The 26,868-nt window shown below is 53.2% G+C and overlaps 1 protein-coding gene across 1 annotated transcript; it reads left to right on the top strand.

Moving 5' to 3' along the window:
- The first annotated feature begins 4,040 nt into the window (after positions 1-4,040).
- On the top strand, positions 4,041-23,570 carry SERPINF1 (serpin family F member 1). The gene is made up of 8 exons (XM_084748957.1): positions 4,041-4,200; positions 14,767-14,854; positions 17,130-17,322; positions 17,846-18,001; positions 18,471-18,674; positions 19,738-19,880; positions 22,582-22,792; positions 23,196-23,570. Exons 2-8 carry the CDS (start codon positions 14,774-14,776, stop codon positions 23,453-23,455), a joined length of 1,248 nt encoding a protein of 415 aa, XP_084605083.1. The 5' UTR covers positions 4,041-4,200; positions 14,767-14,773; the 3' UTR covers positions 23,456-23,570.
- The last annotated feature ends 3,298 nt before the right edge of the window (positions 23,571-26,868 follow it).

Raw genomic sequence — 26,868 nt, 5'->3', positions numbered from 1 at the left:
GCACGTCAGAAGAGGGCATCAGATTTCATTATAGGTGTTTGTGAGCCACCATGTGCTTTCTGGGAATTGAACTCAGGACCTTTGGAAGCACAGACAGTGCTCTTAGCCTCTGACCCATCTCTACAGCCCGAGCTTCCCATTTTTAATGCAGGAAAAGTCTATCTACATAATGGAAATGTTCTTTCAGGGTGGCTTACGGTGATTCACTATCCCAGAGGCTCCTGTCTTGTTCCTTGCTCCGGGCTCAAAACTCTCAAAGTTCCTGCAGCTCTGAGGTCTCCCAAGTCTCTCTGGGTATCCAGCCAAACTTGAATAACTTACTCTTCCTCTGGAAATGATCCCAGGTGAATTTCTCCTCTGTGGCTTTCTTTCAGATGTCTCCTGTCTTCGGCGATGTTTCTGTTAGACGTCCTTGGCTTCTGCAATGTTTGTGGGCTTTCTTCTTCTTCAATCAGGTTGGGTTTTCTTACCAACCATATTGATCGCAATATGTGAAAGAAACTTTTATTCACCTGTTTCAACACTGGCAATTACAGTCAATTCCATAAACTTTCAGAGCATATTTTTAAAAATATTTCATTCATTTATTTATTTAATGTATATGTATATGCGAGCTCTAGTTACACGTACACCTGCAGGCCAGAAGAGGACATCAGATCACATTATAAATGGTTGTGAGCTACGATGTGGTTGCAGAGAATTGAACTCAGATCCCTTGAAGAGCAGCTCTTAACTGCTGAGCCATCTCCAGGCTCTTAGCATACTGCCCCAGTCTGCCTAGCAACCTATGATGTCATCGTTACCTACCTGCCACTAGGAGTGGCCTTGCCCAGGATTATAAAAGGATAAATCCACCTTGTCTCTCTCGTTTCTCTCTTCCTGTCTTGCTCTCTTACTTGTCTCTATCTCCCTGTCTCTGTTGCTCTCTGGGGTGCCCCCCTTCTCCCCTCCATGCTCATATAATAAACTGCTCTATATCATATCTGTTGTGTGGTCCATATTTCATATTTCATATCTTATTTTTCATATTTAAAATAGGCCACTCAGAGAAAATCTTACGTTAAATGCTTAACAAGATGCCAATTTCAGGAAGGCAGTTTTACCAGGAAAGTTTTACAGAGAGACAGTTTGCAGAGAGAGAAGCCAGACTGGATAAGTCAGCTGAGTTGAACCAGCCAGCCCAGAGCTCAGTAAGAACAAGAAAGGGTGAGCTTATTAAGTAGTAAGCCTCAGAGGCTGAAAACATTCTAGGCCTTGGTTACACTGTACAGAGGCTAGAAGCTTCCAGGACCAGGCCTAGGTCAGCAGAAGGAGGCAATTAGCCTCCTAGACAATTCCCTCAGGAGAAGGAAAGTTCCTTTTACGAGTGTCTTTACCCCTAACAAAGCGCTCTGCCTAGAGGCACTTCACAGTTTGTTTTTTAGTGAAAGGCTTGGACTCTGACTCTTGGCCCCTTTCCACAGAGCCGAACCTTGCCCATTACAAAGTGTCACTGGCCCAAGCTCCTCTTTCTGGGGCCTTCCTTGAAAACGCTTGCAGAGTCTCTTAGGTTTTCCCTCCTTTGAGTCTCCCTCTCTCCTTCCCTGAATGGTCACTGAGCTTTCTTAGCCAGCCTAGAAAACATTTGTTAGACAGGTTTGGAAAGCAACATTTATTTATTTATTTATTTATTTTTAATCAGAGCAGTTGCAATATGAGGCATTCCAAAAATCTTTAGCTTTCTGGAGCGAATCCCATGCTACGCGGTCATTGTACACAAAGTTTGTTCGATGAACAAGAGTAACAAAATATTGTTCTTTCAAAAAAATCATTATATTTATGTATTTTATGTGTGTATGAGTGAGTGTGCGAACAAGCCATGGCACACACATGAAGGTCAGTGGACCACATGTTGAAGTTGGTTCTCTCCTTCCATGTGAATATTGTGATATTGTGACGAGAACTCAGGTTTTTTTTCTTTTTTGGTTTTTCAAGACAGAGTTTGTGTGTGTGGCCTTCGCTGTCCTGGAACTCACTCTGTAGACCAGGCTGGCCTCAAACTCACAGAGATCTGCCTGCCTTTGCCTCCCAAGTGCTGGGATACAGGTGTAGGCCACCACGCCTGGCTCAGAACTAAGGTTTTCCAAGGGCGGTGGTGGCACACACCTTTAGTCCCAGCACTTGGTTAGGCCCAGGCAGGTAGGTGGATGTGAGTTCAAGGCCAGCCTGGTCTACAAAGCTAGTCCAGGATAGCCAGGGCTACACAGACAAACCCTGTCTTGAAAACCCAAAAAGAAAAAAGAAAAAAAAAAAAAAAAGGAAAAAGAAAGAACTCAGGTTTTCAGGCTTAGTGGCTAGCACCTTTACCTGCTGAGCCACCTCAATGGCTACTTTTTCTTTTTCTTTCTTTTCTTTTCTTTTTTTTTTTTCTTTTTCTTTTTCCCAAGACATGGTTTGTCTCTGTAGCCTTGGCTGTCCTGGACTTCCTGTGTAGACCAGGCTGGCTTCGAACTCACAGCGATCTGCCTGCCTCTGCCTCCTGAGTGCTGGGATTAAAGGCGTGCACCATCACGCACAGCTGCTACTTTTTCTTTTCTTTCATTGTTTTAGGACACAGGGTTTCATGTAGTCTAGGTTAGCCTCAAGTTCACTATGTAGCCAAGGCTGCCCTTGAACTCTGCCCCCACCTTCCAAGTGTTGGGACCACATCAGTTATGAAAATATTAGGATTAACTTCAGGCTCTGTGTGTTCAGAGTTACATGAAACAGGTGAATTTCAAGTTTAGAATTGAATTGCATCCCCAAGATCTCTCATGTAGATGCAAATATTCCAGATCCCGAATTCAAAGGGTTTTTTGGTTTGTTGTTTCGGTCCTATTCATTTTGGATAAGGGGGATTCAACTTGGAGGCTGCAGTCCTCACTTACGTTAGTGCTTTAGTTCTGAAACTGCGTTGTGAGTTCTAATCCCCCAGGGCAAGCTGAGAGCAAGTGTTCTCCTGTGCAGGTAACCCCTAGTGAGGCCTCCTCTGGGGATGCATGTCCTGCGCACCCCGTTTCTTCCTCTGCTCAGAGGTTCCCCCAGTGTCCTTTCTTTTCTTCTTAAAGATGTTGTTTGTTTATTATTTTTTTTAATTTGGTTTTTCCAGACAGGGTTTCTCTATGTAGATCTGGCTGTCTTGGAACGCATTCTGTAGACCAGGCTGGCCTTGAATTCAGAGATCTGCCTGCCTCTGCCTCCCAAGTGCTGGGATAAAATGCTTGCGCCACCACCGCCCAGTTAAGATTTTAGTGTGTTCATGTGTGTGTGTGTGTGTGCGCGTGCGTGCATGTGCATGCGTGCATGCGTGTGTGTGTGTGTGTGTGTGTGTGTGTGCGTGCACGTGCATGTGTGTGTGTGCGTGCACGCGCATGCGTGTGTGTGCGTGTGCGTGTGCGTGTGCGTGTGTGTGTGTGTGTGTGTGTGTGTATAGCTATCTGTATGTGTGTGGTACCTGAGAAGACCAGGAGATGGCATCAGATTCTCTGGAGCTGGAGGTACAGGTGGGGGTAAATCCTTGGTGTGAGTGTTGGGAACAGAACTCAGATCCTCCGCAAGGGCAGCCAGTGCTCTTCACCACTGAGCAGTCTCCCCCAGCCTCCCACCCCAGTGTCCTTTGCAATCTTCAGAGAGCACAGAACTTCAGAGCAGACCGCCCCAGTGCCATTCCTTCTTGTTCCAGGAGAGGGAGAATTACCTTGCTCCCCAGCTGCAGGTAGAGCCAGAACTATCCACCTGGACGAAGCCAGCATCTCCACACCGGCTCAGTTTCTCTCCATGCAGCCTGCCTCTCAAGCAATCTGTTCAGATGTCCAAGTTCAGACTCATGACCTACCCCAGGCTGGCCCAAGTACGCCTGAAGTTAGCCATCATGTGGAGGGTCCCAGTGAAGAGAGATAAAGACCCGAGGAAGATGTGGTGGAAGAGGAGGGAGACGTGAGTGTGCTACCTTGGGGGGACGTGTGATGGAAGGGCAGCAGTGGGTTAAAGTTAACACCAGACAATGATGCAATCACAGATTCCAAATTGAGTCAGGTCGCTTTAAGAAAGGAGTAGCTGTAATCTGAAGCCTGCTGGACGGCTGGGTTGGGAGGCAGCTACTCCCGTCCCTGCCTGCCTGAGCCCCTCAGAGTGCAGGCTGAGAGGGACCTGGCCTGTGAGAGGAGTTGCCGCAGACCACAGGTAAGGCAGCTCCTGGTCCAGGCTGGGGAAGACAGATGCGAGAGGCCCCCTGGGTAGAGGGACTGACTGGGAGGGGCAGGAGCACCCCAGAGAGCAGAAAAGAGGGGTGCAAGAGGTGGAGGTGGGGATATAGTAGCCTTGGCAATTTAGGAACCAAGTGAACAGATGAGAGGAAAGAGGGAATTGGGGACCGGAGGGCCGGGACGCTGGGATCCACTCACTTATATGCCACTGCCACAAAAGAAGAGGCAGGACGGGGGATTTGAATGGAGTTTGGAAACAATGCGCACTGGGAAGCAGGGGGCTGGGTTCTGGGTCTGGACCGAGCAGTCCCCCAAAGGGGCTCGCACAGGCAGGGGCTCTCCCTGGAGTCCTTACCCCAGCCGTGAGGAAGGAAGGTGGTCTTCTGTAGCTCAGCCTGGCTCCACTCACTCAGCTTGCTGCTTTTCAGGGTCAACGGGTGCTGATTCCCCATGGGGAGGGGCAGCGGGCTGCCTGAGTCCTGCTGGGATGGGCTGCCAGCTGGGTCCTCGGTCCAACTCACACCCTTTTACCAAGCGAGCAGGGTCACGGCCTCCTGCAAACAATAAGCGCCTCCTAGCCTAGCTGGTGTGTGGGGGTCTGGCTGCCCTGCGGAGGCCTTTTCACCTCCTGGGGCCAGCCACAGCAGGGAGTGGTGTGAGTCAAAGAAAAGAGACCGGCCTCCAAGTGCCAGCCGCTGTCTGGACCTCAGCAGCCCGTCAGTTCAGGCCGCAGGCTGAGGGGGATGGGTAGAGACCAGGGAATTCCGGTCCCCGAACTGGTGTTACTGGGGTGTTGGGAGGTGTAACTATGGGGTGTCTCAGGCTGATTCAGGTTCCAAGATTTCAGGAAAAAACAACAAAAAAACCCGCCCCAGGAGTGCGTGGTATAGCCAGGAGCCAGCCAGACTGGACCCCTGGAAACAGTCCTGTGCCAGTGGAGAGGGCTGTGTCCTCCCCTGCACTGTCCACATTGAAGGCTGTTTGGTTCTGGGAGGAGGAGGAGGAAGAGGAGGAGGCAGTGGAGGGGGAGCAGCATGTTTGTCTCCGGCTGGGTTTAATCTGAAACACATGTGCTGGCTCCCAATTGTCTTCTCAGCTTGGATGTGAGACCACAACATCCTGGTGGCTGTGCCTCTTGATGTGAGGCAGATGGAAAGGCCGCCCTTGGCTCAGAGGGGAGCGTCCTGATCGCCCTCCAGTGCCCTCCTCCACCTGCAGCCCAGGGATCTGGTCTAGACACTGCCCTTTGGACAGCGTGGCATCATTGTTCCTGTGCCCTTGGCTAGCCAATGGCTGCCTACCTAACCCACAGTCTGCACCCAGGGCATTGCATCCCCTGCTGCGGACCCCCACTTTCTTCCTTGCGGACTCCCACTTTCTTCCCCTTAGGGTCTCTATTTCCTTTATTCTTGTGACTTCAGGTAGAGCGTCCAGACATTCCACGAACACCTGTTCTTGTTTATAGCTCTCGGGCCAGCCTTGGACCCCAGTGGCTCCCTATGCCCACAGGGCTCCCCACCCCAGCCTCAGTCCTAAGCCTACCCATGTGGTAACAATGATCTGCGACTTAGATCCTGGGAGAACTCCAGGAGGTCCCATCTGCAAGCGCATCTCATTTGCTTCCTGGAATAGGATGCCAAGGGTGACTGCCTCCTCCCCTCTCTCAAGTGCTACCCACCCAGAGGGACCAGAGGTGCCTTTCTGTAAACCTCTCTGGTAAATCAGCACAGGGAGGCTGCTGCCTGTGGTGGGCGGGGCCTAGATCTGTATCACTTTCCGTTGTTCCAATGGGTTTTCTCCCTGAGCAGATGGGTGGCTGTGGCACTGAAGAACACAGAGGTCCCTAGAACTCGCACTGGGAGATCTGCTAGTTCCCTCTGGCGGTGCTGGAAGCAGAGAGCCTTTCCTTTCTTGCCCTTCTCGCACTACAGTTGTGTAGTCGCTTAGCTTTATTAAGTGGCTGACTGTTTATTAAGAATCTTAGCCATCGCCTTCAGATTGCGCTCCTAACTTTTCAGAGCAAACTTTGTTCTGGGAAGTCAGAAAAGATAGTGATGTATGTGTCTGGTTGGGGATGGCAGGCGTAGATAAAAAGATAATGATGGAGCAGAGGGGGGCACTTCAGGGTGTGTGTGCTGTAGGATGATGGAGCAGAGGGGGGCACTTCAGGGTGTGTGTGCTGTAGGTGATGGAGCAGAGGGGGGCACTTCAGGGTGTGTGTGCTGTAGGTGATGGAGCAGAGGGGGCACTTCAGGGTGTGTGTGCTGTAGGATGATGGAGCAGAGGGGGGCACTTCAGGGTGTGTGTGCTGTAGGATGATGGAGCAGAGGGGGGCACTTCAGGGTGTGTGTGCTGCAGGATGATGGAGCAGAGGGGGGCACTTCAGGGTGTGTGTGCTGTAGGATGATGGAGCAGAGGGGGGCGCTTCAGGGTGTGTGTGCTGCAGGATGATGGAGCAGAGGGGGGCACTTCAGGGTGTGTGTGCTGTAGGATGATGGAGCAGAGGGGGCACTTCAGGGTGTGTGTGCTGCAGGATGATGGAGCAGAGGGGGGCACTTCAGGGTGTGTGTGCTGTAGGATGATGGAGCAGAGGGGGGCACTTCAGGGTGTGTGTGCTGTAGGATGATGGAGCAGAGGGGGGCACTTCAGGGTGTGTGTGCTGTAGGATGATGGAGCAGAGGGGGGCACTTCAGGGTGTGTGTGCTGCAGGATGGAGCAGAGGGGGGCACTTCAGGGTGTGTGTGCTGTAGGATGATGGAGCAGAGGGGGGCACTTCAGGGTGTGTGTGCTGCAGGATGATGGAGCAGAGGGGGGCACTTCAGGGTGTGTGTGCTGTAGGTGATGGAGCAGAGGGGGGCACTTCAGGGTGTGTGTGCTGTAGGTGATGGAGCAGAGGGGGCACTTCAGGGTGTGTGTGCTGTAGGTGATGGAGCAGAGGGGGGCACTTCAGGGTGTGTGTGCTGTAGGTGATGGAGCAGAGGGGGGCACTTCAGGGTGTGTGTGCTGTAGGTGATGGAGCAGAGGGGGCACTTCAGGGTGTGTGTGCTGTAGGATGATGGAGCAGAGGGGGGCACTTCAGGGTGTGTGTGCTGTAGGATGATGGAGCAGAGGGGGGCACTTCAGGGTGTGTGTGCTGTAGGATGATGGAGCAGAGGGGGGCACTTCAGGGTGTGTGTGCTGCAGGATGATGGAGCAGAGGGGGGCACTTCAGGGTGTGTGTGCTGTAGGATGATGGAGCAGAGGGGGGCACTTCAGGGTGTGTGTGCTGTAGGATGATGGAGCAGAGGGGGGCACTTCAGGGTGTGTGTGCTGCAGGATGATGGAGCAGAGGGGGGCACTTCAGGGTGTGTGTGCTGCAGGATGGAGCAGAGGGGGCACTTCAGGGTGTGTGTGCTGTAGGTGATGGAGCAGAGGGGGGCACTTCAGGGTGTGTGTGCTGTAGGATGGAGCAGAGGGGGGCACTTCAGGGTGTGTGTGCTGTAGGATGATGGAGCAGAGGGGGGCACTTCAGGGTGTGTGTGCTGTAGGATGATGGAGCAGAGGGGGGCACTTCAGGGTGTGTGTGCTGTAGGATGATGGAGCAGAGGGGGGCACTTCAGGGTGTGTGTGCTGTAGGATGATGGAGCAGAGGGGGGCACTTCAGGGTGTGTGTGCTGTAGGATGATGGAGCAGAGGGGGGCACTTCAGGGTGTGTGTGCTGTAGGATGATGGAGCAGAGGGGGGCACTTCAGGGTGTGTGTGCTGTAGGATGATGGAGCAGAGGGGGGCACTTCAGGGTGTGTGTGCTGTAGGATGGAGCAGAGGGGGGCACTTCAGGGTGTGTGTGCTGTAGGATGGAGCAGAGGGGGGCGCTTCAGGGTGTGTGTGCTGTAGGATGATGGAGCAGAGGGGGGCACTTCAGGGTGTGTGTGCTGCAGGATGGAGCAGAGGGGGCACTTCAGGGTGTGTGTGCTGTAGGGTGATGGAGCAGAGGGGGGCACTTCAGGGTGTGTGTGCTGTAGGGTGATGGAGCAGAGGGGGGCACTTCAGGGTGTGTGTGCTGTAGGATGATGGAGCAGAGGGGGGCACTTCAGGGTGTGTGTGCTGTAGGATGGAGCAGAGGGGGGCACTTCAGGGTGTGTGTGCTGTAGGATGATGGAGCAGAGGGGGGCACTTCAGGGTGTGTGTGCTGTAGGATGATGGAGCAGAGGGGGCCCTTCAGGGTGTGTGTGCTGCAGGATGATGGAGCAGAGGGGGGCACTTCAGGGTGTGTGTGCTGTAGGATGGAGCAGAGGGGGGCACTTCAGGGTGTGTGTGCTGCAGGATGGAGCAGAGGGGGGCACTTCAGGGTGTGTGTGCTGCAGGATGGAGCAGAGGGGGCACTTCAGGGTGTGTGTGCTGTAGGGTGATGGAGCAGAGGGGGGCACTTCAGGGTGTGTGTGCTGCAGGATGGAGCAGAGGGGGGCACTTCAGGGTGTGTGTGCTGCAGGATGGAGCAGAGGGGGGCACTTCAGGGTGTGTGTGCTGTAGGATGATGGAGCAGAGGGGGGCACTTCAGGGTGTGTGTGCTGCAGGATGGAGCAGAGGGGGGCACTTCAGGGTGTGTGTGCTGCAGGATGGAGCAGAGGGGGGCACTTCAGGGTGTGTGTGCTGCAGGATGGAGCAGAGGGGGGCACTTCAGGGTGTGTGTGCTGTAGGATGATGGAGCAGAGGGGGGCACTTCAGGGTGTGTGTGCTGTAGGTGATGGAGCAGAGGGGGGCACTTCAGGGTGTGTGTGCTGTAGGTGATGGAGCAGAGGGGGGCACTTCAGGGTGTGTGTGCTGTAGGTGATGGAGCAGAGGGGGGCACTTCAGGGTGTGTGTGCTGCAGGATGGAGCAGAGGGGGGCACTTCAGGGTGTGTGTGCTGTAGGATGATGGAGCAGAGGGGGGCACTTCAGGGTGTGTGTGCTGTAGGGTGATGGAGCAGAGGGGGGCACTTCAGGGTGTGTGTGCTGCAGGATGATGGAGCAGAGGGGGGCACTTCAGGGTGTGTGTGCTGCAGGATGGAGCAGAGGGGGGCACTTCAGGGTGTGTGTGCTGCAGGATGGAGCAGAGGGGGGCACTTCAGGGTGTGTGTGCTGCAGGATGATGGAGCAGAGGGGGGCACTTCAGGGTGTGTGTGCTGTAGGATGATGGAGCAGAGGGGGGCACTTCAGGGTGTGTGTGCTGCAGGATGGAGCAGAGGGGGGCACTTCAGGGTGTGTGTGCTGTAGGATGGAGCAGAGGGGGGCACTTCAGGGTGTGTGTGCTGTAGGTGATGGAGCAGAGGGGGGCACTTCAGGGTGTGTGTGCTGTAGGTGATGGAGCAGAGGGGGGCACTTCAGGGTGTGTGTGCTGTAGGTGATGGAGCAGAGGGGGGCACTTCAGGGTGTGTGTGCTGTAGGTGATGGAGCAGAGGGGGGCACTTCAGGGTGTGTGTGCTGCAGGATGGAGCAGAGGGGGGCACTTCAGGGTGTGTGTGCTGCAGGATGATGGAGCAGAGGGGGGCACTTCAGGGTGTGTGTGCTGCAGGATGATGGAGCAGAGGGGGCACTTCAGGGTGTGTGTGCTGCAGGATGGAGCAGAGGGGGGCACTTCAGGGTGTGTGTGCTGTAGGGTGATGGAGCAGAGGGGGGCACTTCAGGGTGTGTGTGCTGTAGGTGATGGAGCAGAGGGGGCACTTCAGGGTGTGTGTGCTGCAGGATGGAGCAGAGGGGGGCACTTCAGGGTGTGTGTGCTGTAGGATGATGGAGCAGAGGGGGGCACTTCAGGGTGTGTGTGCTGCAGGATGGAGCAGAGGGGGGCACTTCAGGGTGTGTGTGCTGCAGGATGGAGCAGAGGGGGGCACTTCAGGGTGTGTGTGCTGTAGGATGATGGAGCAGAGGGGGCACTTCAGGGTGTGTGTGCTGCAGGATGATGGAGCAGAGGGGGGCACTTCAGGGTGTGTGTGCTGTAGGATGATGGAGCAGAGGGGGGCACTTCAGGGTGTGTGTGCTGTAGGTTGATGGAGCAGAGGGGGGCACTTCAGGGTGTGTGTGCTGTAGGTTGATGGAGCAGAGGGGGGCACTTCAGGGTGTGTGTGCTGTAGGATGATGGAGCAGAGGGGGGCACTTCAGGGTGTGTGTGCTGTAGGTTGATGGAGCAGAGGGGGGCACTTCAGGGTGTGTGTGCTGTAGGTGATGGAGCAGAGGGGGGCACTTCAGGGTGTGTGTGCTGCAGGATGGAGCAGAGGGGGGCACTTCAGGGTGTGTGTGCTGCAGGATGGAGCAGAGGGGGGCACTTCAGGGTGTGTGTGCTGTAGGATGGAGCAGAGGGGGGCACTTCAGGGTGTGTGTGCTGTAGGTTGATGGAGCAGAGGGGGGCACTTCAGGGTGTGTGTGCTGCAGGATGGAGCAGAGGGGGGCACTTCAGGGTGTGTGTGCTGCAGGATGGAGCAGAGGGGGGCACTTCAGGGTGTGTGTGCTGCAGGATGGAGCAGAGGGGGGCACTTCAGGGTGTGTGTGCTGTAGGGTGATGGAGCAGAGGGGGGCACTTCAGGGTGTGTGTGCTGCAGGATGGAGCAGAGGGGGGCACTTCAGGGTGTGCGTGCTGTAGGGTGATGGAGCAGAGGGGGGCACTTCAGGGTGTGTGTGCTGCAGGATGATGGAGCAGAGGGGGGCACTTCAGGGTGTGTGTGCTGTAGGATGATGGAGCAGAGGGGGCACTTCAGGGTGTGTGTGCTGTAGGATGATGGAGCAGAGGGGGGCACTTCAGGGTGTGTGTGCTGTAGGATGATGGAGCAGAGGGGGGCACTTCAGGGTGTGTGTGCTGTAGGATGATGGAGCAGAGGGGGCACTTCAGGGTGTGTGTGCTGTAGGATGATGGAGCAGAGGGGGCACTTCAGGGTGTGTGTGCTGTAGGATGGAGCAGAGGGGGGCACTTCAGGGTGTGTGTGCTGTAGGATGATGGAGCAGAGGGGGCACTTCAGGGTGTGTGTGCTGTAGGATGATGGAGCAGAGGGGGGCACTTCAGGGTGTGTGTGCTGTAGGATGGAGCAGAGGGGGGCACTTCAGGGTGTGTGTGCTGTAGGGTGATGGAGCAGAGGGGGGCACTTCAGGGTGTGTGTGCTGCAGGATGGAGCAGAGGGGGGCACTTCAGTGTGTGTGTGCTGTAGGATGGAGCAGAGGGGGGCACTTCAGGGTGTGTGTGCTGCAGGATGGAGCAGAGGGGGGCACTTCAGGGTATGTGTGCTGCAGGATGGAGCAGAGGGGGGCACTTCAGGGTGTGTGTGCTGTAGGATGGAGCAGAGGGGGGCACTTCAGGGTGTGTGTGCTGCAGGATGGAGCAGAGGGGGGCACTTCAGGGTGTGTGTGCTGTAGGGTGATGGAGCAGAGGGGGGCACTTCAGGGTGTGCGTGCTGTAGGGTGATGGAGCAGAGGGGGGCACTTCAGGGCGTGTGTGCTGCAGGATGGAGCAGAGGGGGGCACTTCAGGATGTGTGCGCTGCAGGATGATGGAGCAGAGGGGGGCACTTCAGGGTGTGTGTGCTGCAGGATGATGGAGCAGAGGGGGGCCCTTCAGGGTGTGTGTGCTGTAGGATGATGGAGCAGAGGGGGGCACTTCAGGGTGTGTGTGCTGTAGGATGATGGAGCAGAGGGGGGCACTTCAGGGTGTGTGTGCTGTAGGATGATGGAGCAGAGGGGGGCACTTCAGGGTGTGTGTGCTGCAGGATGGAGCAGAGGGGGGCACTTCAGGATGTGTGCGCTGCAGGATGATGGAGCAGAGGGGGGCACTTCAGGGTGTGTGTGCTGCAGGATGGAGCAGAGGGGGCACTTCAGGGTGTGTGTGCTGCAGGATGATGGAGCAGAGGGGGGCACTTCAGGGTGTGTGTGCTGTAGGATGATGGAGCAGAGGGGGGCCCTTCAGGGTGTGTGTGCTGTAGGATGGAGCAGAGGGGGGCACTTCAGGGTGTGTGTGCTGTAGGATGGAGCAGAGGGGGGCACTTCAGGGTGTGTGTGCTGCAGGATGATGGAGCAGAGGGGGGCCCTTCAGGGTGTGTGTGCTGCAGGATGGAGCAGAGGGGGGCACTTCAGGGTGTGTGTGCTGTAGGATGATGGAGCAGAGGGGGGCACTTCAGGGTGTGTGTGCTGCAGGATGATGGAGCAGAGGGGGGCACTTCAGGGTGTGTGTGCTGCAGGATGATGGAGCAGAGGGGGGCACTTCAGGGTGTGTGTGCTGCAGGATGATGGAGCAGAGGGGGGCACTTCAGGATGTGTGCGCTGCAGGATGATGGAGCAGAGGGGGGCACTTCAGGGTGTGTGTGCTGCAGGATGGAGCAGAGGGGGCACTTCAGGGTGTGTGTGCTGCAGGATGATGGAGCAGAGGGGGGCCCTTCAGGGTGTGTGTGCTGTAGGATGATGGAGCAGAGGGGGGCACTTCAGGGTGTGTGTGCTGCAGGATGGAGCAGAGGGGGCACTTCAGGGTGTGTGTGCTGCAGGATAATGGAGCAGAGGGGGGCGCTTCAGGGTGTGTGTGCTGCAGGATGATGGAGCAGAGGGGGGCACTTCAGGGTGTGTGTGCTGCAGGATGATGGAGCAGAGGGGGGCACTTCAGGGTGTGTGTGCTGTAGGATGATGGAGCAGAGGGGGGCACTTCAGGGTGTGTGTGCTGCAGGATGGAGCAGAGGGGGGCACTTCAGGGTGTGTGTGCTGTAGGATGGAGCAGAGGGGGGCACTTCAGGGTGTGTGTGCTGCAGGATGATGGAGCAGAGGGGGGCACTTCAGGGTGTGTGTGCTGCAGGATGATGGAGCAGAGGGGGGCACTTCAGGGTGTGTGTGCTGTAGGATGGAGCAGAGGGGGGCACTTCAGGGTGTGTGTGCTGTAGGATGATGGAGCAGAGGGGGGCACTTCAGGGTGTGTGTGCTGCAGGATGATGGAGCAGAGGGGGGCACTTCAGGGTGTGTGTGCTGCAGGATGGAGCAGAGGGGGGCACTTCAGGGTGTGTGTGCTGCAGGATGGAGCAGAGGGGGGCACTTCAGGGTGTGCGTGCTGCAGGATGATGGAGCAGAGGGGGGCACTTCAGGGTGTGTGTGCTGCAGGATGGAGCAGAGGGGGCACTTCAGGGTGTGTGTGCTGCAGGATGATGGAGCAGAGGGGGGCGCTTCAGGGTGTGTGTGCTGCAGGATAGGTGGAGGGCACACTAGAACAGGCAGTGGTCTTTGGTGAGTCTAAGATGACCTTTTCCTGTGGACCTCATCCTTCACCCCTGACTTGATTTCAGGGGAGCACAGGGATGTTGCTCAAGGACCCATAGTCCAGATTTCAATTTTATCTTGTGATCCAAGTGTCAGAGCAGAGTCTGGGCAGAAAGGCCATTGCTTAGGGAGATGTTGGGATATTAGAGGTCTCACAAACAATTGGTGTTGTTTGACATGAAGGTAGGAGGGACGGCTCTGGGACTGACAGCTGTCTCCATGCTGGGAGGGAGAAGAAATGCCAGCTTTTAGAGCAGATGCTGGCCAGCTGAAGGGACAACTGAGAGCATCCTGAGCTCTGGAGCTGCTGGGATATGTCTAGACACATGTAATTGTGCATACTGGGGAGGCACAGGCAGGAGGCTCACATGTTCAGGGCCAGCCTAAATATACCAAGGTTGTCTCAAAAAAAATTCTAAAATTTAGCCCTCAGCTGGGTGTGGTGGCGCACGCCTTTAATTCCAGCATTGGAGGCAGAGGCAGGCAGATCTCTGAGTTAGAGGCCAGCCTGGTCTACAAAGCAAGTCCAGGACAGCCAAGACTACAAAGAGAAACCCTGTCTCAAAAAATAAAATAAAATAAAATAAAATAAAATAAAATAAAATAAAATTTAGCCCTCATAGCAGCAGGCAAGTTCTACTACACAGGAGGGGAGTTACTCTTTTAACAGCTGTGAAGACCCAGGGACAAGGTTCGATCCCAGGCAGTGCTGCCCTAGTCCACACCCACTTAAGCTAAGGAAAGAATGGAAGAAAGGGGTCAAGGCAAGCCTGGTGGCACACACTTGGAATTCCAGTACTCAGGAGGCAGATGGAGGAGGGTAGCTCCAAGTTCAAGGCTAGCCTGGGCTACATAGGCAAGATCCTATCTTAAAAAAAAAAAAAAAAGAGCGTGGGTGGGGATAGGTGGACAGGACCAAATGTCCTTATCATAGGCTCTCGGCCAGAGAACTTTTGGTGGATAGCAGGGCTAGCCCAGATGTTCTGTACGTCTATGAAGACCTGGGTTCTGCACCCTTCCTGAGCCAGGGCTCCAAATCCTGCCTGTGTGGCTCCATAGAAAAGCCTTGATGTGTGCTTGTGCTAGACCATTTTCTTGAGGCCAGAAGAGCCTGCTGTGGGGTCTTCACTGCTCTGGAGCTTAGGTTGGAAGCTAGGTCTCCTGCTAGGAACCACCATGGAGGGTACAGCTCACAGTGGAGTGGCAGGCACAGGGTGGGGAGGGCGCTCACCCTGCCTGGCTCTGTGCAGGGTGTGGTGGCAGGGCAGGGGGTGGATGAGGGGAGGTGCTTGCCCTCTTGTTTCTCTTGTAGTCCCGGGATGCAGGCCCTGGTGCTATTCCTCTGGACTGGAGCCCTGCTTGGGCACGGCAGCAGCCAGAACGTCCCCAGCAGCTCTGAGGTCAGTAGAGTGGGTAGGTGGGGACAGCCGCTCGCTGTTCAGCCCCTCCATGGCAGGCAGCAGAGGAAACAGCGCAGGGAGGCAGCTCTGGGTCCAGGCTGGGCTCTGGCCATCACTCCTCTAGGCTTTGGTTTCTCTGGCAGCAAGGCAGGAGTGTCTGGCCTCCGGGGTATGGAAAAAGTACGGGTAGAGGCCATGTCACACAAGGGACAAGGCGGCTGGGATTATCAGCAATAGACCTGGGCTTTCTTGGCCTCTAAATTTGGATTGGGGCTTAGTGACCTTAGACAATTCTGTCTCGCACTGTGGCCATCCACTTATTCCTTGTCTACTAACTGCCCCACTCTCTGTTGGGGTGAAACCCAGGTCATGCTACACAAGTGCTGTGTTACTGAGCCCCATCCCTGAGCACTACTCTGAAGGTGGTAGGTATGGATAGAAATATAAAAATCCCAGCCTCTGCCCCCCAAAATCTCAGCCCTCAAGAGGCCAAAGCAGGTGGATCTCTGTGAGTTTGAGGCTGGCCTTGTCGACATAGTGAGTTCCAGGACAGCCAGGGCCATTTAGTGTAAAGGGATTTTAATCTAGCAACTTGGCTACTCTAGCTGGAATATAGACAACCCTTTAATCCCCGGGGATGGAGGCAAGCAGATCCCCGAGTTCAAGGCCAGCTTTGTAGAGAACAAGTTTCAGGTACAGAAAAGCTTAGGTCCAGGCATGGTGGTACACAGCGTTAACCCCAGCACTCAGGAGACAGAGGCGGGCAGATTTCTGAGTTCTAGTCAGTTCTGTTCAGGCAGTTTGGTTGAATCAGTAAATTGAGAGGCAGTGCAGTAGAGTTGAGTTTGTGAAATTCAGAGGCCTTGACTGTCCTGGATTCACGTTGTAGACCAGGCTGGCCTCGAACTCACAGAGATCTGCCTGCCTCTGGTTTCCCGAGTGCTGGGATTACAGGTGTGCACCATGGAGCCTGGCTTTCAGAATCAGTTTTTACCGGGAGAGTTTTACAGAGAGAGGTGACTTAAAAGAGAGAGGGAGGAGGTAGTTTTACCGGAACAGTTGTATAGAAAGAACAAGCTGGACACAGGTGAAGACAGAGTAGCTCAGAGAAGGAGAAGGAGACAGAAGATTAGCCCATAGTGCCAAGGTCAGTATGAGGCCAAGCAGAGTAATTCAGTCAGAGGCTAAGACAGAAGCCAGATTGAATCAGTCAGCTAGGAGAAGAGTGTGAGCCAGACAACTGAGTTAAACCAGCCAGCCAGAGTTCAGAAAGAACTAGAAAATGTGAGCTTATTCAGCAGTAAGTCTCAGAGGCTAAAAACATTCTAGGCCCTGGATAAGAAGCTAGAAGTGTCCAGAGCTGGGCCTAGATTAGCAGATGTGATGACAATGACACCAGGCAAATAAATATTACAGTTACAATATATAGAGAGTGAGATCCTGTCTCAAAAACAAAACAAAAACCCAAACCAAAAAGCAACAGAAACTGCACCTGTTGGTGGCTGGCGGCACCACTCTCCTAACATATGTAAGACCCCAGCTTCCATCATTGGCTGGAAACAAAACAAAACAGCAGCCAGCTGATGAGGAAGTGGTTGACACTGAAAACGGATCAGAAAACTACAGATTCCCTTCAGGCACAGTCAGAGGAGATGTCTAGTCAGGAAAGACAGGAAGGCCGTCAGAGCAGAACCTACGCAAACTAGAACAGTCAGAAAGGAGGGGTGTGGTCTAAGGACAGGTTTCTTTGTGGTGATGGGGAGGTCTCCTGCAGGGAGGGGGGAGAGAGAGAGCGAGAGAGCGAGAGCGAGAGAGAGAAAGAGAGAGAGAGAGACAGACAGACAGACAGACAGACAGACAGACAGACAGTGTGTTTGTTGGCCAGAAGTCAACCCACAGTCATTCCTAAGGTGCTATCTGCCTTGGTTTCTGAAACAGGACCCTTCACTGGCCTGGGACATGCCTGTTAGTCTAGGCTGCCCATTTGCCCAGCTCTGCCTGCCCAGTGCTGGAGTCACAAGCAGGCACCACATGCCTGGCTCCTTTTCTGTGGTTTCTGGGGATTGAACCCGGGTCCTCATGCTTGCAGGCCAGCACTTTATCGACTGAGCTACCTCCCCTGCCTTACCATTTTTATTTGAAAGTGAGCCAGGCTTCTAAGAGCACACACTCACTCTGACCTCGGACAAATGGCCCCGGGGACCAGAGGACAACCCCAACCAGGAAGTGAGGACATTCACTGTGCCTCCCCACTGGTGCTTGTATTCTAACCCAGGGCTCCCCAGCTCCCACGGGGGAGCCAGTGGAGGAGGATGACCCCTTCCTCAAGGTCCCTGTGAACAAGTTGGCAGCAGCCGTTTCCAATTTCGGCTATGACCTCTACCGCCTGCGATCCAGCGCCAGCCCAACTGCCAACGTTCTGCTGTCTCCCCTCAGTGTGGCCACGGCTCTCTCTGCCCTTTCTCTGGGTGAGTGTCAACCGGAAAAGGCTTCAGTGGACCTGAATTCCTCCCCCCCCGCCCCCCCGCCCCCCCGCCCCTGAGTCTCCATGCCTCTGCTGCCAGGGGAGCCGGAAACAAGAGGTGGGGGGCTTTGCATGCAATTGCTTGCACTTTATGATAAGTGACACTCAATCTTTGGTTCCTGAAGTGGACTCCTATTGTGTGCCAGTCATTTACCCAGGTTCTGGGGGTACAGCTGTCATGAGCAGGCCTCCGCTTCTCCTCATAATAGTGTAGGTAACCGTGGGAGAACTTCAGGGACCACATCCTCTCCTTTCTTTGTAGGTCTGCTGGCCTGTTTTAGAGATTTACCTAGCAATGCAGTCATTCTTTCTTCAGTACTCTGAAGCTTTTTGTGCAGCTAAAACATCTGCAATCCTGGCTTCCTCGGGCTCTCAGAAGACAAAAGACTGGTGTATAGCATCCCTGTCCTGATGCGGGCCCCTGGGGCAGTTATGAAGCCCGCCTTCCTTCCTTTTCCCTCTGGCAGGAGCTGAACAGCGAACAGAATCCGTAATTCATCGGGCCCTCTACTATGACCTGCTCAGCACCCCTGACCTCCACAGCACCTACAAGGAACTTCTTGCCTCTGTTACCGCCCCTACGAAGAACCTCAAGAGCGCCTCCCGAATTGTGTTTGAGAGGAGTCAGTAGGCTACCCCCACCCCCACCCCACCCCTCGAAGTCTGTGTAATCCAGTGTTGCCCCTGTTTCCCAAGTATAGGCACGCGCCATTGTGCCTGGCACTCAGTTGCTTTTCTGGCCTGGGTTGCCCGTATGCTCTGTGCTGGGGGTTTTGTCTCAACAATAGGCTGTGTGTGCTCAGGCCAGGCCTGCCTGGCACTGGTGGGCAGGAAAGGGCTTGTGAGACCACAGAGAATTAGAGAGAGGAAGTGGGCTGTGGGAGCCAGCTGGAGTGTCTGGGGAGGACAGTAACACGAAGGGGGAGGCAGTGGGTGGAAGCCATTGTGTGGCACCCAGTTTTTGGGCAAAGCTGGCAGATGCCCCAGCAAGTGAGGGGAAGATGCTGGGCAGGAGGTTGGGGTCTGGCATGCTCTCAAAGCGAAGATGCTGCTGGGTTAGCTCTCATACACGGATCTTTGCTTCCTCCCAAGAGCTGCGAGTGAGATCCAGCTTTGTCGCCCCTCTGGAGAAGTCCTATGGGACCCGGCCCAGGATCCTCACTGGCAACCCTCGCACTGACCTTCAGGAGATTAACAACTGGGTGCAGGCCCAGATGAAAGGGAAGATTGCTCGGTCCACAAGGGAGATGCCCAGTGCCATCAGCATCCTCCTCCTCGGTGTGGCTTACTTCAAGGGTGAGGGCTTCCTGTCTTTGGCCAAGGGAGGATGGTAGGTGTGTGGTGATTGTGAATGCAGGTGCAGTGCCAGAGGAGGATCTGAAAACCCCGGGCGTTTGCAGCACATCCTGCTTACTGTTCACCGAGTGTCTCTGAGTTATTTGACAAGTGAAATGGCTGAGTGGGTCTGGGCACACACAGATCTCTGGCTTTTGCTTTTTTTTTTTTTTTTTTTAAAGATTTATTTATTTATTATTGTGTATACAATGCTCTGCCTGCATTTAACACTTGCAGGCCAGAAGAGAGTATCAGATCACATCATAGATGGTTGTGGTTGCTGGGAATTGAACTCACAACTTCTGGAAGAACAGTCAGTGCTCTTAACCTCTGAGCTATCTCTCCAGGCCAGATCTCTGGCTTTTGAACTAGACCAGGTTTAATCCTGCCTCTGCCCTGGGAGCCACAGAGCCCTGTGTAAGTTTCTCCTGAGCCTGTCTCCTCATCTTTGCTATGTGGAGTACACACCTGCTTTACAGACATTTTGTACAATACCTGCTGTCCTGTTCTCACAGCAGCCCTGTGCTCCTCCTAGAACCCTAGGCATGCTCAGGGAACTGCTGTCAGTTACCTGTCACTACTCTTCAGGAGCCCTTCCCCAGGCCTTGCATGAGATCCACTTTGTTCATAAAAGGGCTTAGGGGCAGGAATGGTTTGACCAGCTTTCCTCTTCAAATGCTTTGTGACCATCTTTTGGAGCAGCAGCAAGAGTGGATGGCTAACCTAGAGGAAAGAAAGGCCCGGGCTTTCCCACTTCCAGCACAGCCCCTCAAATTAAAGGCCACCTCAAACAGAAGGAGCTCGGTGATCCAAGTCACAGCGGGAACACCCGCTTATTTCCATGCGAGTTTGCGTGGGGAAGGTAGCCAGCACCTGTGGTCCCTGGACCACAAACGCTGGGCCCCAGCAGCTCCTGTGCCCATGTTGAGGACAGCTCAGGTTTCTTTGGCCAGGGGAGACACAGCATGGCCCTGTGGTCTTTCTGGTGACAGTGGCTCAGGACACTCCATCTGTTTCCTTCCAGGGCAGTGGGTGACAAAGTTTGACTCGCGAAAGACGACCCTCCAGGATTTTCACTTGGATGAGGACAGGACTGTCAGCGTCCCCATGATGTCAAATCCTAAGGCCATCTTACGATATGGCTTGGACTCTGATCTCAACTGCAAGGTGTGTTGGGATGGGGGTGTGGTGTGGTGGGGTCAGAGGTGGGCAGGGTTGGCACGGAAGGGACGGCCACTGGGCTCTGCAGCCTATCTGAATTTTGCTGTGTGGCTTTGGGTAAGTTAGTAATGTGTCTGGGCTTTTCCTTTTCTTTAAGCAGAGTGAGAATTAGGGTATCAGAACTTATTCTCCCAGGGTTTGTTGTAAGGACCAAAGTCCTGAAAATGGGTTGAGGATGGTGACATCCACCTGCAACCCCAGCAGTCAGGAGGCTGAGGGAAGGTGATTAGGCGCCTAGCCTGAATTGTATTTTGAGACCATCTCAAAACACAAAAATGGGCTGGAATGATGGCTCAGTGGTTAAGAGAACTCGCTGTCCCCCCCCCCAGAGGACCCAGGTTCAATTCCCAGCACCCACAGGGCAGCTTACAACCATCTGTAATCCCAGCTCCAGGGGATCCAACATCATCTTCCGGCCTCTGCAGACACAGACCAGGCATGTCTATGGTGCACAGACAGACATGCGGGCCACCACACATACTCACAAAATAAAAAACAGACTAGGCACTCACCAGGGTGTACCTCAGTGGCAGATGCTTGCTTAGTATGAGCAAGACCCTGGGTTTAATCCTCAGTGCTGCCAAAAACAAAAACAAGAAGAAGAAAAAAAAACTTGACACTGAAATGTTTATTCATTTCTCCGTCTCTCTCTGAGTCTGTCTCTGTCTCTGTCTCTGTCTCTCTCTCGGTAGTTTCAAGACAGGGTTTCTCTGTGTAACCTTGGCTGTCCTAGATTCATTTTGTAGACCAGGCTGGCCTCAAACTCACAGCGATCTGTCTGCCTCTGCCTCCCGAGTGCTAGGATTGAAGGCATGCGCCACAGCACCCGGCTCTTTCTTTTATTTATTTATTTAAGATTTATTTATTATGTATACAGTGCTCTGTCTGCCTATGCACCTGCATGCCAGAAGAGGGCATCAGATCACATTACAGATGTTTGTGTGGTTGCTGGGAATTGAACTCAGGATCTCTGGAAGAACAGTCAGTGCTCTTAACCTCTGAACCATCTCTCCAGCCCATTTTTTCTTTCTTTTTGAGACAGAGCTTCATGTGGCCCAGGCTTGCCTCAAACTCACAGCGATCTGCCTGCCTCTGCCCCGTGAATGCTGGGATTGAAGGCGTGCGCCACTGCACCCGGCTCTTTCTTTTTGTGACAGAGCTTCATGTGGCCTAGGTTGGCCTCAAACGCACTAGCTGAGGACGATCTTGAGCCCCTGATCTTTCTGACTCTACCTCCCAAGTGTAGAGTCATTGTAGGCATGGTAGGCATGTGTCACCACCCTGGTCCCCTGGTTAATGCAGCGCTGGGGATCAACCTGTGTGTATGTTGGGCAAGTGCTCTACCAATGGAGAGCAGCCCCGGTCCAAGTCTTTTCTTGACAGCTTCTCTCTTTAGAACTAAGAAGCAAATTTTGGCAAACTTGTCACAAATGTCACACGCTGACATTCTACTGCTATCAGTGTACCTGATTTCTTTCAGTTCTAAATCAGTACTTATTAACCTTTTCTAGGCTAAGGCTTCTTCGGAAATCTAAATACCTGAAACAGTGGGATGTGGTTTAACCAGAACAGCATAATAAAGACCTGTCTCAAAAAAAAAAAAAAAAAGGAAAGAAAGAAAGAAAAAAGCCTCAAACACTCTAGAGAAATGACATTTCTGTGTATGTTTGCATGGGGCTCTGGGAGGCTTTGACACTATGTTCCATGGGCCTTAGGTTAAGAACCTCTGTTCAAAGTATCCGTTTTACTGTTCATTGCTGGTTCAACGCTTTGCCCGAATGCTGGCAGAGGCTCTGGGAGAACATTCCATTCCAGCTTCTGAGAACCCAGGTCTTGGTTAGTGTGGTCAACTGGACACAATCGAGTCACTTAGAAGAATGAGTCTTAGTTGACAAAACGCTCTCACCAGACTAGCCTCTGGGCAAACCTGTCGGGCACTTTCTTGATTAGTAATTGATGTGGAAGAGCCCTGCCCATTACGGGCGGTGCCACTCCTCAAGCAAGTGGTTCTAGATGGCATAAAAAAGCAGGCCAGAGAGCAGCGTTCCTCCATGGTTCTTGTCCTAAGTCCTTAGTGATAAGAGTGTGACCTGAGCGTTGTAAGATGAAATAAACCCTTTCTGGGCTGGAGGGGTGGCTCAGAGGCTAAGAGCACTGTCTGTTCTTCCAAAGGTCCTGAGTTCAATTCCCAGCCACCACAAGGTAGCTCACAACCATCTATAATGAGATCTGGTGATCTGGTGCCCTTTTCTGGCATGCAGGCACACGGGGGAGGGGAGCAGAATATTGTGTAAATAATAAATAAATAAAAACCTTAACAAAAAAAAAAAAAAAGAAAAGAAAAAGAAAATGAAACCCTTTCCTTGCCAAGTTACTTTTGGCCACATTTTATCAGAGCAATAGAAACCCTAACTAAGACAAACCATAAAGAAAAATTTGTTCATCAGACTTCCGTGGACATTAGGTTGAGAAGAAAACTGCCTACCCATGGGAGGCCTTCTAGAAACCAGTAGAAGGCAACTGCTGCAAGGCTGAGGCCGGGGGTACACACAAGGCTGGGGCCCTGTGCCGGCAAAGGGAAAGGCAACTGTTGGGTGTCTAGGGCTCCTGGCTCAGGACTGACCCGCGAGCTTCCCTGTTGCCTTAGATTGCCCAGCTGCCCTTGACAGGGAGCACCAGCCTCATCTTCTTCCTGCCCCTGGCGGTGACCCAGAACTTGACCATGATAGAGGAGAGCCTCACGTCTGAGTTCATTCATGACATCGACCGAGAGCTGAAGACTATCCAGGCCACGCTGACTGTCCCCAAGCTGAAGCTGAGCTATGAAGGCGAAGTCACCAAGACTCTGCAGGAGATGAGTACGCTTGCGCGGCCGCTCTGCTCTTGGGGCCGAGTCTTTGAGCCTCCCACCTTGCTAACAGAACTGAGTCCCATGGCTTTGTAGGGTGGCGTGGGGGGGGGGGGGAGGAGGACTTGCTGCACTGTTATCGGGGAAAGGAACACAGAACTGCCTTCCCGCCAGACTCAGTCCTTGCTCCCTTAAGTACATAACCTGCAACAGCCCAGGACACTGTTTCCCAGGCCAGGTCTGGCTTCAGCCTTGCTGGCTCTATGCTCTTGGTAGATCAATGAGCATGTAATGGGCCAGAGTGTCTCATGAACCACTCCCAGCTTGCTTGCTTGCCTCCCTCTCTTTCCTTGTTGAGCGCGTGCGCGCATGCGTGCGTATAGTGCTAATGGACTCTCTCCCAACCTCTGCAGAGCTCCAGGCCTTGTTTGAGTCACCTGACTTCAGCAGGATCACAGGCAAGCCTGTGAAGCTCACCCACGTGCAACACAGGGCTGCTCTGGAGTGGAACGAGGAGGGGGCAGGAAGCAGCCCCAACCCAGGCCTCCAGCCTGTCCGCCTCACCTTCCCGCTGGACTATCACCTCAACCGACCTTTTATCTTCGTCCTGAGGGACACGGACACGGGGGCCCTTCTCTTCATAGGCAAAATCCTGGACCCCAGGGGCACTTAATGTTCCAGCGCTCCGGAAGGGAACCCTAGAGGGATGGCTGGTTGCACCTTCATTCCAGGAAGGCTGCCCTGTAGCTTCAATGTACCCTTTGCCAATAAAAGCTCTTCTTAATGTTTGCTTTCTTCCTTCTCCTGTTTTGAAGCTACATTTAGTATGGTGGGAAATTGGTTTTTATGAATTTACAGATTTATAACCAGCTCTGCTTAAGCCCTGCCAAAGTCACCATTTTCATTTCTCAGTGTGCTGGGGACCTAGGAGGACTAGTGCATTACCCCAGATGGGTACCCTCCCCCCCAATTACTGAAACTTGTGGGGTCCTCAGCTTTCTCCAACTACAACAAATATCTAGGGCAATCAACAGATGTTCTAGCGGTCGCAGGCCGTGACCTTGCTTCTGGGCATACGGTGGGAAACAGCCTTGTGACTTGTCTTATGGTCTGGAAGCGAAGAGAAGAGAGGAAGGCAGAGATGCCCCTTGGTTGGCACGCCTCTCTGCCCACAACCACCTCCCATTAGGCCTAGCCCCTCAGCAGTTCTGCTATCTTCCAATAGTGCCACACTGGGGCCAAACTTTTGCCTTGGGTGACCCTCACAACCCAAACTATAGCAAATGTTCCTAAACAACTGGACTAGGTTTACTTATGTATTTGTGTCTTTATGCAGGTGTGTGTTTATGCACAAAGATCATGTAGAGGCCAGAGGACAATCTTGAGGTTCTCAGGAGGTGTCTGCCTTTAAAAGTTAAAGAAATATGTATTATTGGGGGCAGGAGAGATGGCTCAGTGATTAAGAGCCTCTTGCAGAGGACCCAGGGTTTGGTTCCCAGCACCCATGTGGTGGCTCACAACCCTAATTCCAGTTCTCGGGACTCTGGTGCCCTCTCTGGCCTCCACGGGCACTGCACACGTGGTGCACATAAAGATAGGCATATAGGCAAAACACCCATACACATACAAACTTGAAATGATTATTTGTATATGTATACACATGTATACAAGTGGGGTGTGTGTGTGTGTGTGTGTGTGTGTGTGTGTGTGTGTGTGTGTGTGTGTGACCAGAATGCATAGAGAGGCCAGGGACAGTCCTGTGGAGTTAGTTTTATCCTTCCACCTTCATGTGGCCTCTGAGGAGTGAACTTGGGTTGCCAGGCTTGTGTGACAAATATCTTTTCCCGCTGAGCCACTTGTTAACTCTTCCTAGTTTTTTCAGTCTCTCACTGGCCTGGAACATGCTCAGTAGACTAGGCAGGCTGGGTGGTCAGTGAGCCCCAGGGACCCATCTGTCTCCACCAATGTTGGATCACAAGCATGTGTACCACGCCTTGCTTTTTATCTGGTTTCTGGGGTTGAGCTTAGATTCTTGTGCTTGGAGGGCAAGCTAAATTTTACCAACTGGGCCTATTTAATTTTTGAGAAAGGGTCTTACCATGCATCCCTGGCTAGCCTGGGAACTTGCTATGTAGGCATAAGTCTGGCCTCAAATTCAGAGATCCGCCTGCCTTTGCCTCCTGAATTCTAGGATTAATGCCCTACCATGCTTGGCCTTAGGCCCTATTTTGAGACAGGGTCTCACGTAGCTCAGAATGGAACTGACTTCCTGATCCTCCAGCCCCTACTTCCCCGGTACTAGGGTTATAGGCATGTGCCATTATGCCTGGCGTGGTTTACATTCTTCTTTTTTCAAGACAGGGTTTCCCTGTGTAGCTTTGGCTGTCCCGGACTCCGGTTTTAATTTTTAAAAAAGTATTTATATTTAGTTTTATTTACATGGATATGTGTGTGTTTATGTGGATACGTGCATATGAGTGTAAGTCCTTGCAGAGAGAAGCATTAGATTCCCCCTTGGAGCTGGAGTCAATGGTGACTCTGAGCTGCTTGCTGCTGAGGGCAGGAATTAAGCTTGGACTCCCTGCAAGAGCAGCATATGCTTAACTGCTGAGCCACCCTTCTACCCTGCCTAAGACAGGTATCCATCACTATGTGGCCCTGGCTGGCCTGGCATTCACTATGTAGACTAGGGTAGCCAGGAACTCATAGAGATCTGCCTGACCCTGCCTCCTGAATGCCGGGATTAAAAATGTGTACCACATACAAGCATAAATGCATAGTTTGTTTCCTCTGTTTGTTTGCTTGCTTTTTGAGACAGGATTTCTCTGTGTAACGGAGCCCTAGCTATCCTGGACTCACCGCGATCCTCCTGCCTCTGCCTCCCTGAGCACGGGGATTACAGGTGTGTGCCACCATGCCCAGCTGTTGCCGTACATGCTCTTAACCACTGAGCCATCTTATAGAGCATTAAAACAAAAACAAGTTTCCATGCATAAAATAAGGCCTGATAGGGGCTGGAGAGATGGCACAGAGGTTAAGAGCACTGACTGCTCTTCCAAAGGTCATGAGTTCAATTCCCAGCAACCACATGGTGGCTCACAACCATCTCTTCTGGCCTGCTGGCAGAATGCTGTATACATAATAAATAAAAAAAAACCTTAAAAAAAAATAAGGCCTGATATATAAAACTCTAAGAAAGTGTACCTATTTCATAAGGTATGACAGGGCTCTTAGGAACAAAATACAGAGCATGTGTTTGGACTGGAACAGCTATAGAGTTGTCTGTAGGACTAAACTTTCTTCCTAAAAAAACCCTCTACCAAAAAACCCTTACAGATCCCCTCCCTGCCAGGCTGAGCTAGCAGGCAGCAGGAGAATCAAACTCTGCCCACTTTCATTCCACATACGTTTGAATGCTATCTTTCAACACCCAGCTTCCTGAAACGTCGCTGCCAGGCATCCTCAGGCTGTTTATTTCCTGATTTTACTGCCATGGCAACCAACAGCCACATCTTGGGCATGGCAAGGGTGGGCAAGTCCTCAAAAGTGAGTGTATGCACTTGGTGTTCTTTCCCACTAACTCATCTGAACAAATTTGTCACCAGTAATGACGTCATACGGATCAGTCAGAAAATCCACAGCTACCTGAGCCTTGGGGTCCGGAGCACACCACGCATCCTTGCGCAAAGGGCAGCCTCAGTCTGAAACCATAAGCAGCAATGCTCACAGCCTCAGCCCCCGCCCCCGGGGGGGGGCACCTGGAGATGCGACCTCCAGCCTCATACCTACCAGGGAGCTACAGCCACAGCTCCCTGTGCGTGCTCTACAGACTCCTGTCTCCATTCTCTGTACCCACGTCGTCTGTACTTCCTGTGTGAGCCCGAGGAGACATGGCAGGAAGAGACAGGCTCAACCAGGCAAGGCGGCCTTTGCCTGTAAACCTCGTACTTGGAAGGTTGAGGCAGGGGGATGGCATGTTTGAGGTTGACTGGCTTACAGAGTGAGAGCCTGTCTTCAGATGAAACCACCTGAATGGTCTACTTCTAGGTTTGCTAACAGAAAGGAGGCATGTGTGCCTTAACGTCA

The sequence above is a fragment of the Acomys minous genome, assembly GCF_964271855.1.
Source record: "Acomys minous genome assembly, chromosome: 12".
Lineage (NCBI taxonomy): Eukaryota > Metazoa > Chordata > Mammalia > Rodentia > Muridae > Acomys > Acomys minous.
The sequence above is the reverse complement of the archived record's forward strand: the minus strand, read 5'-3'. Positions and strand labels throughout refer to the sequence as shown.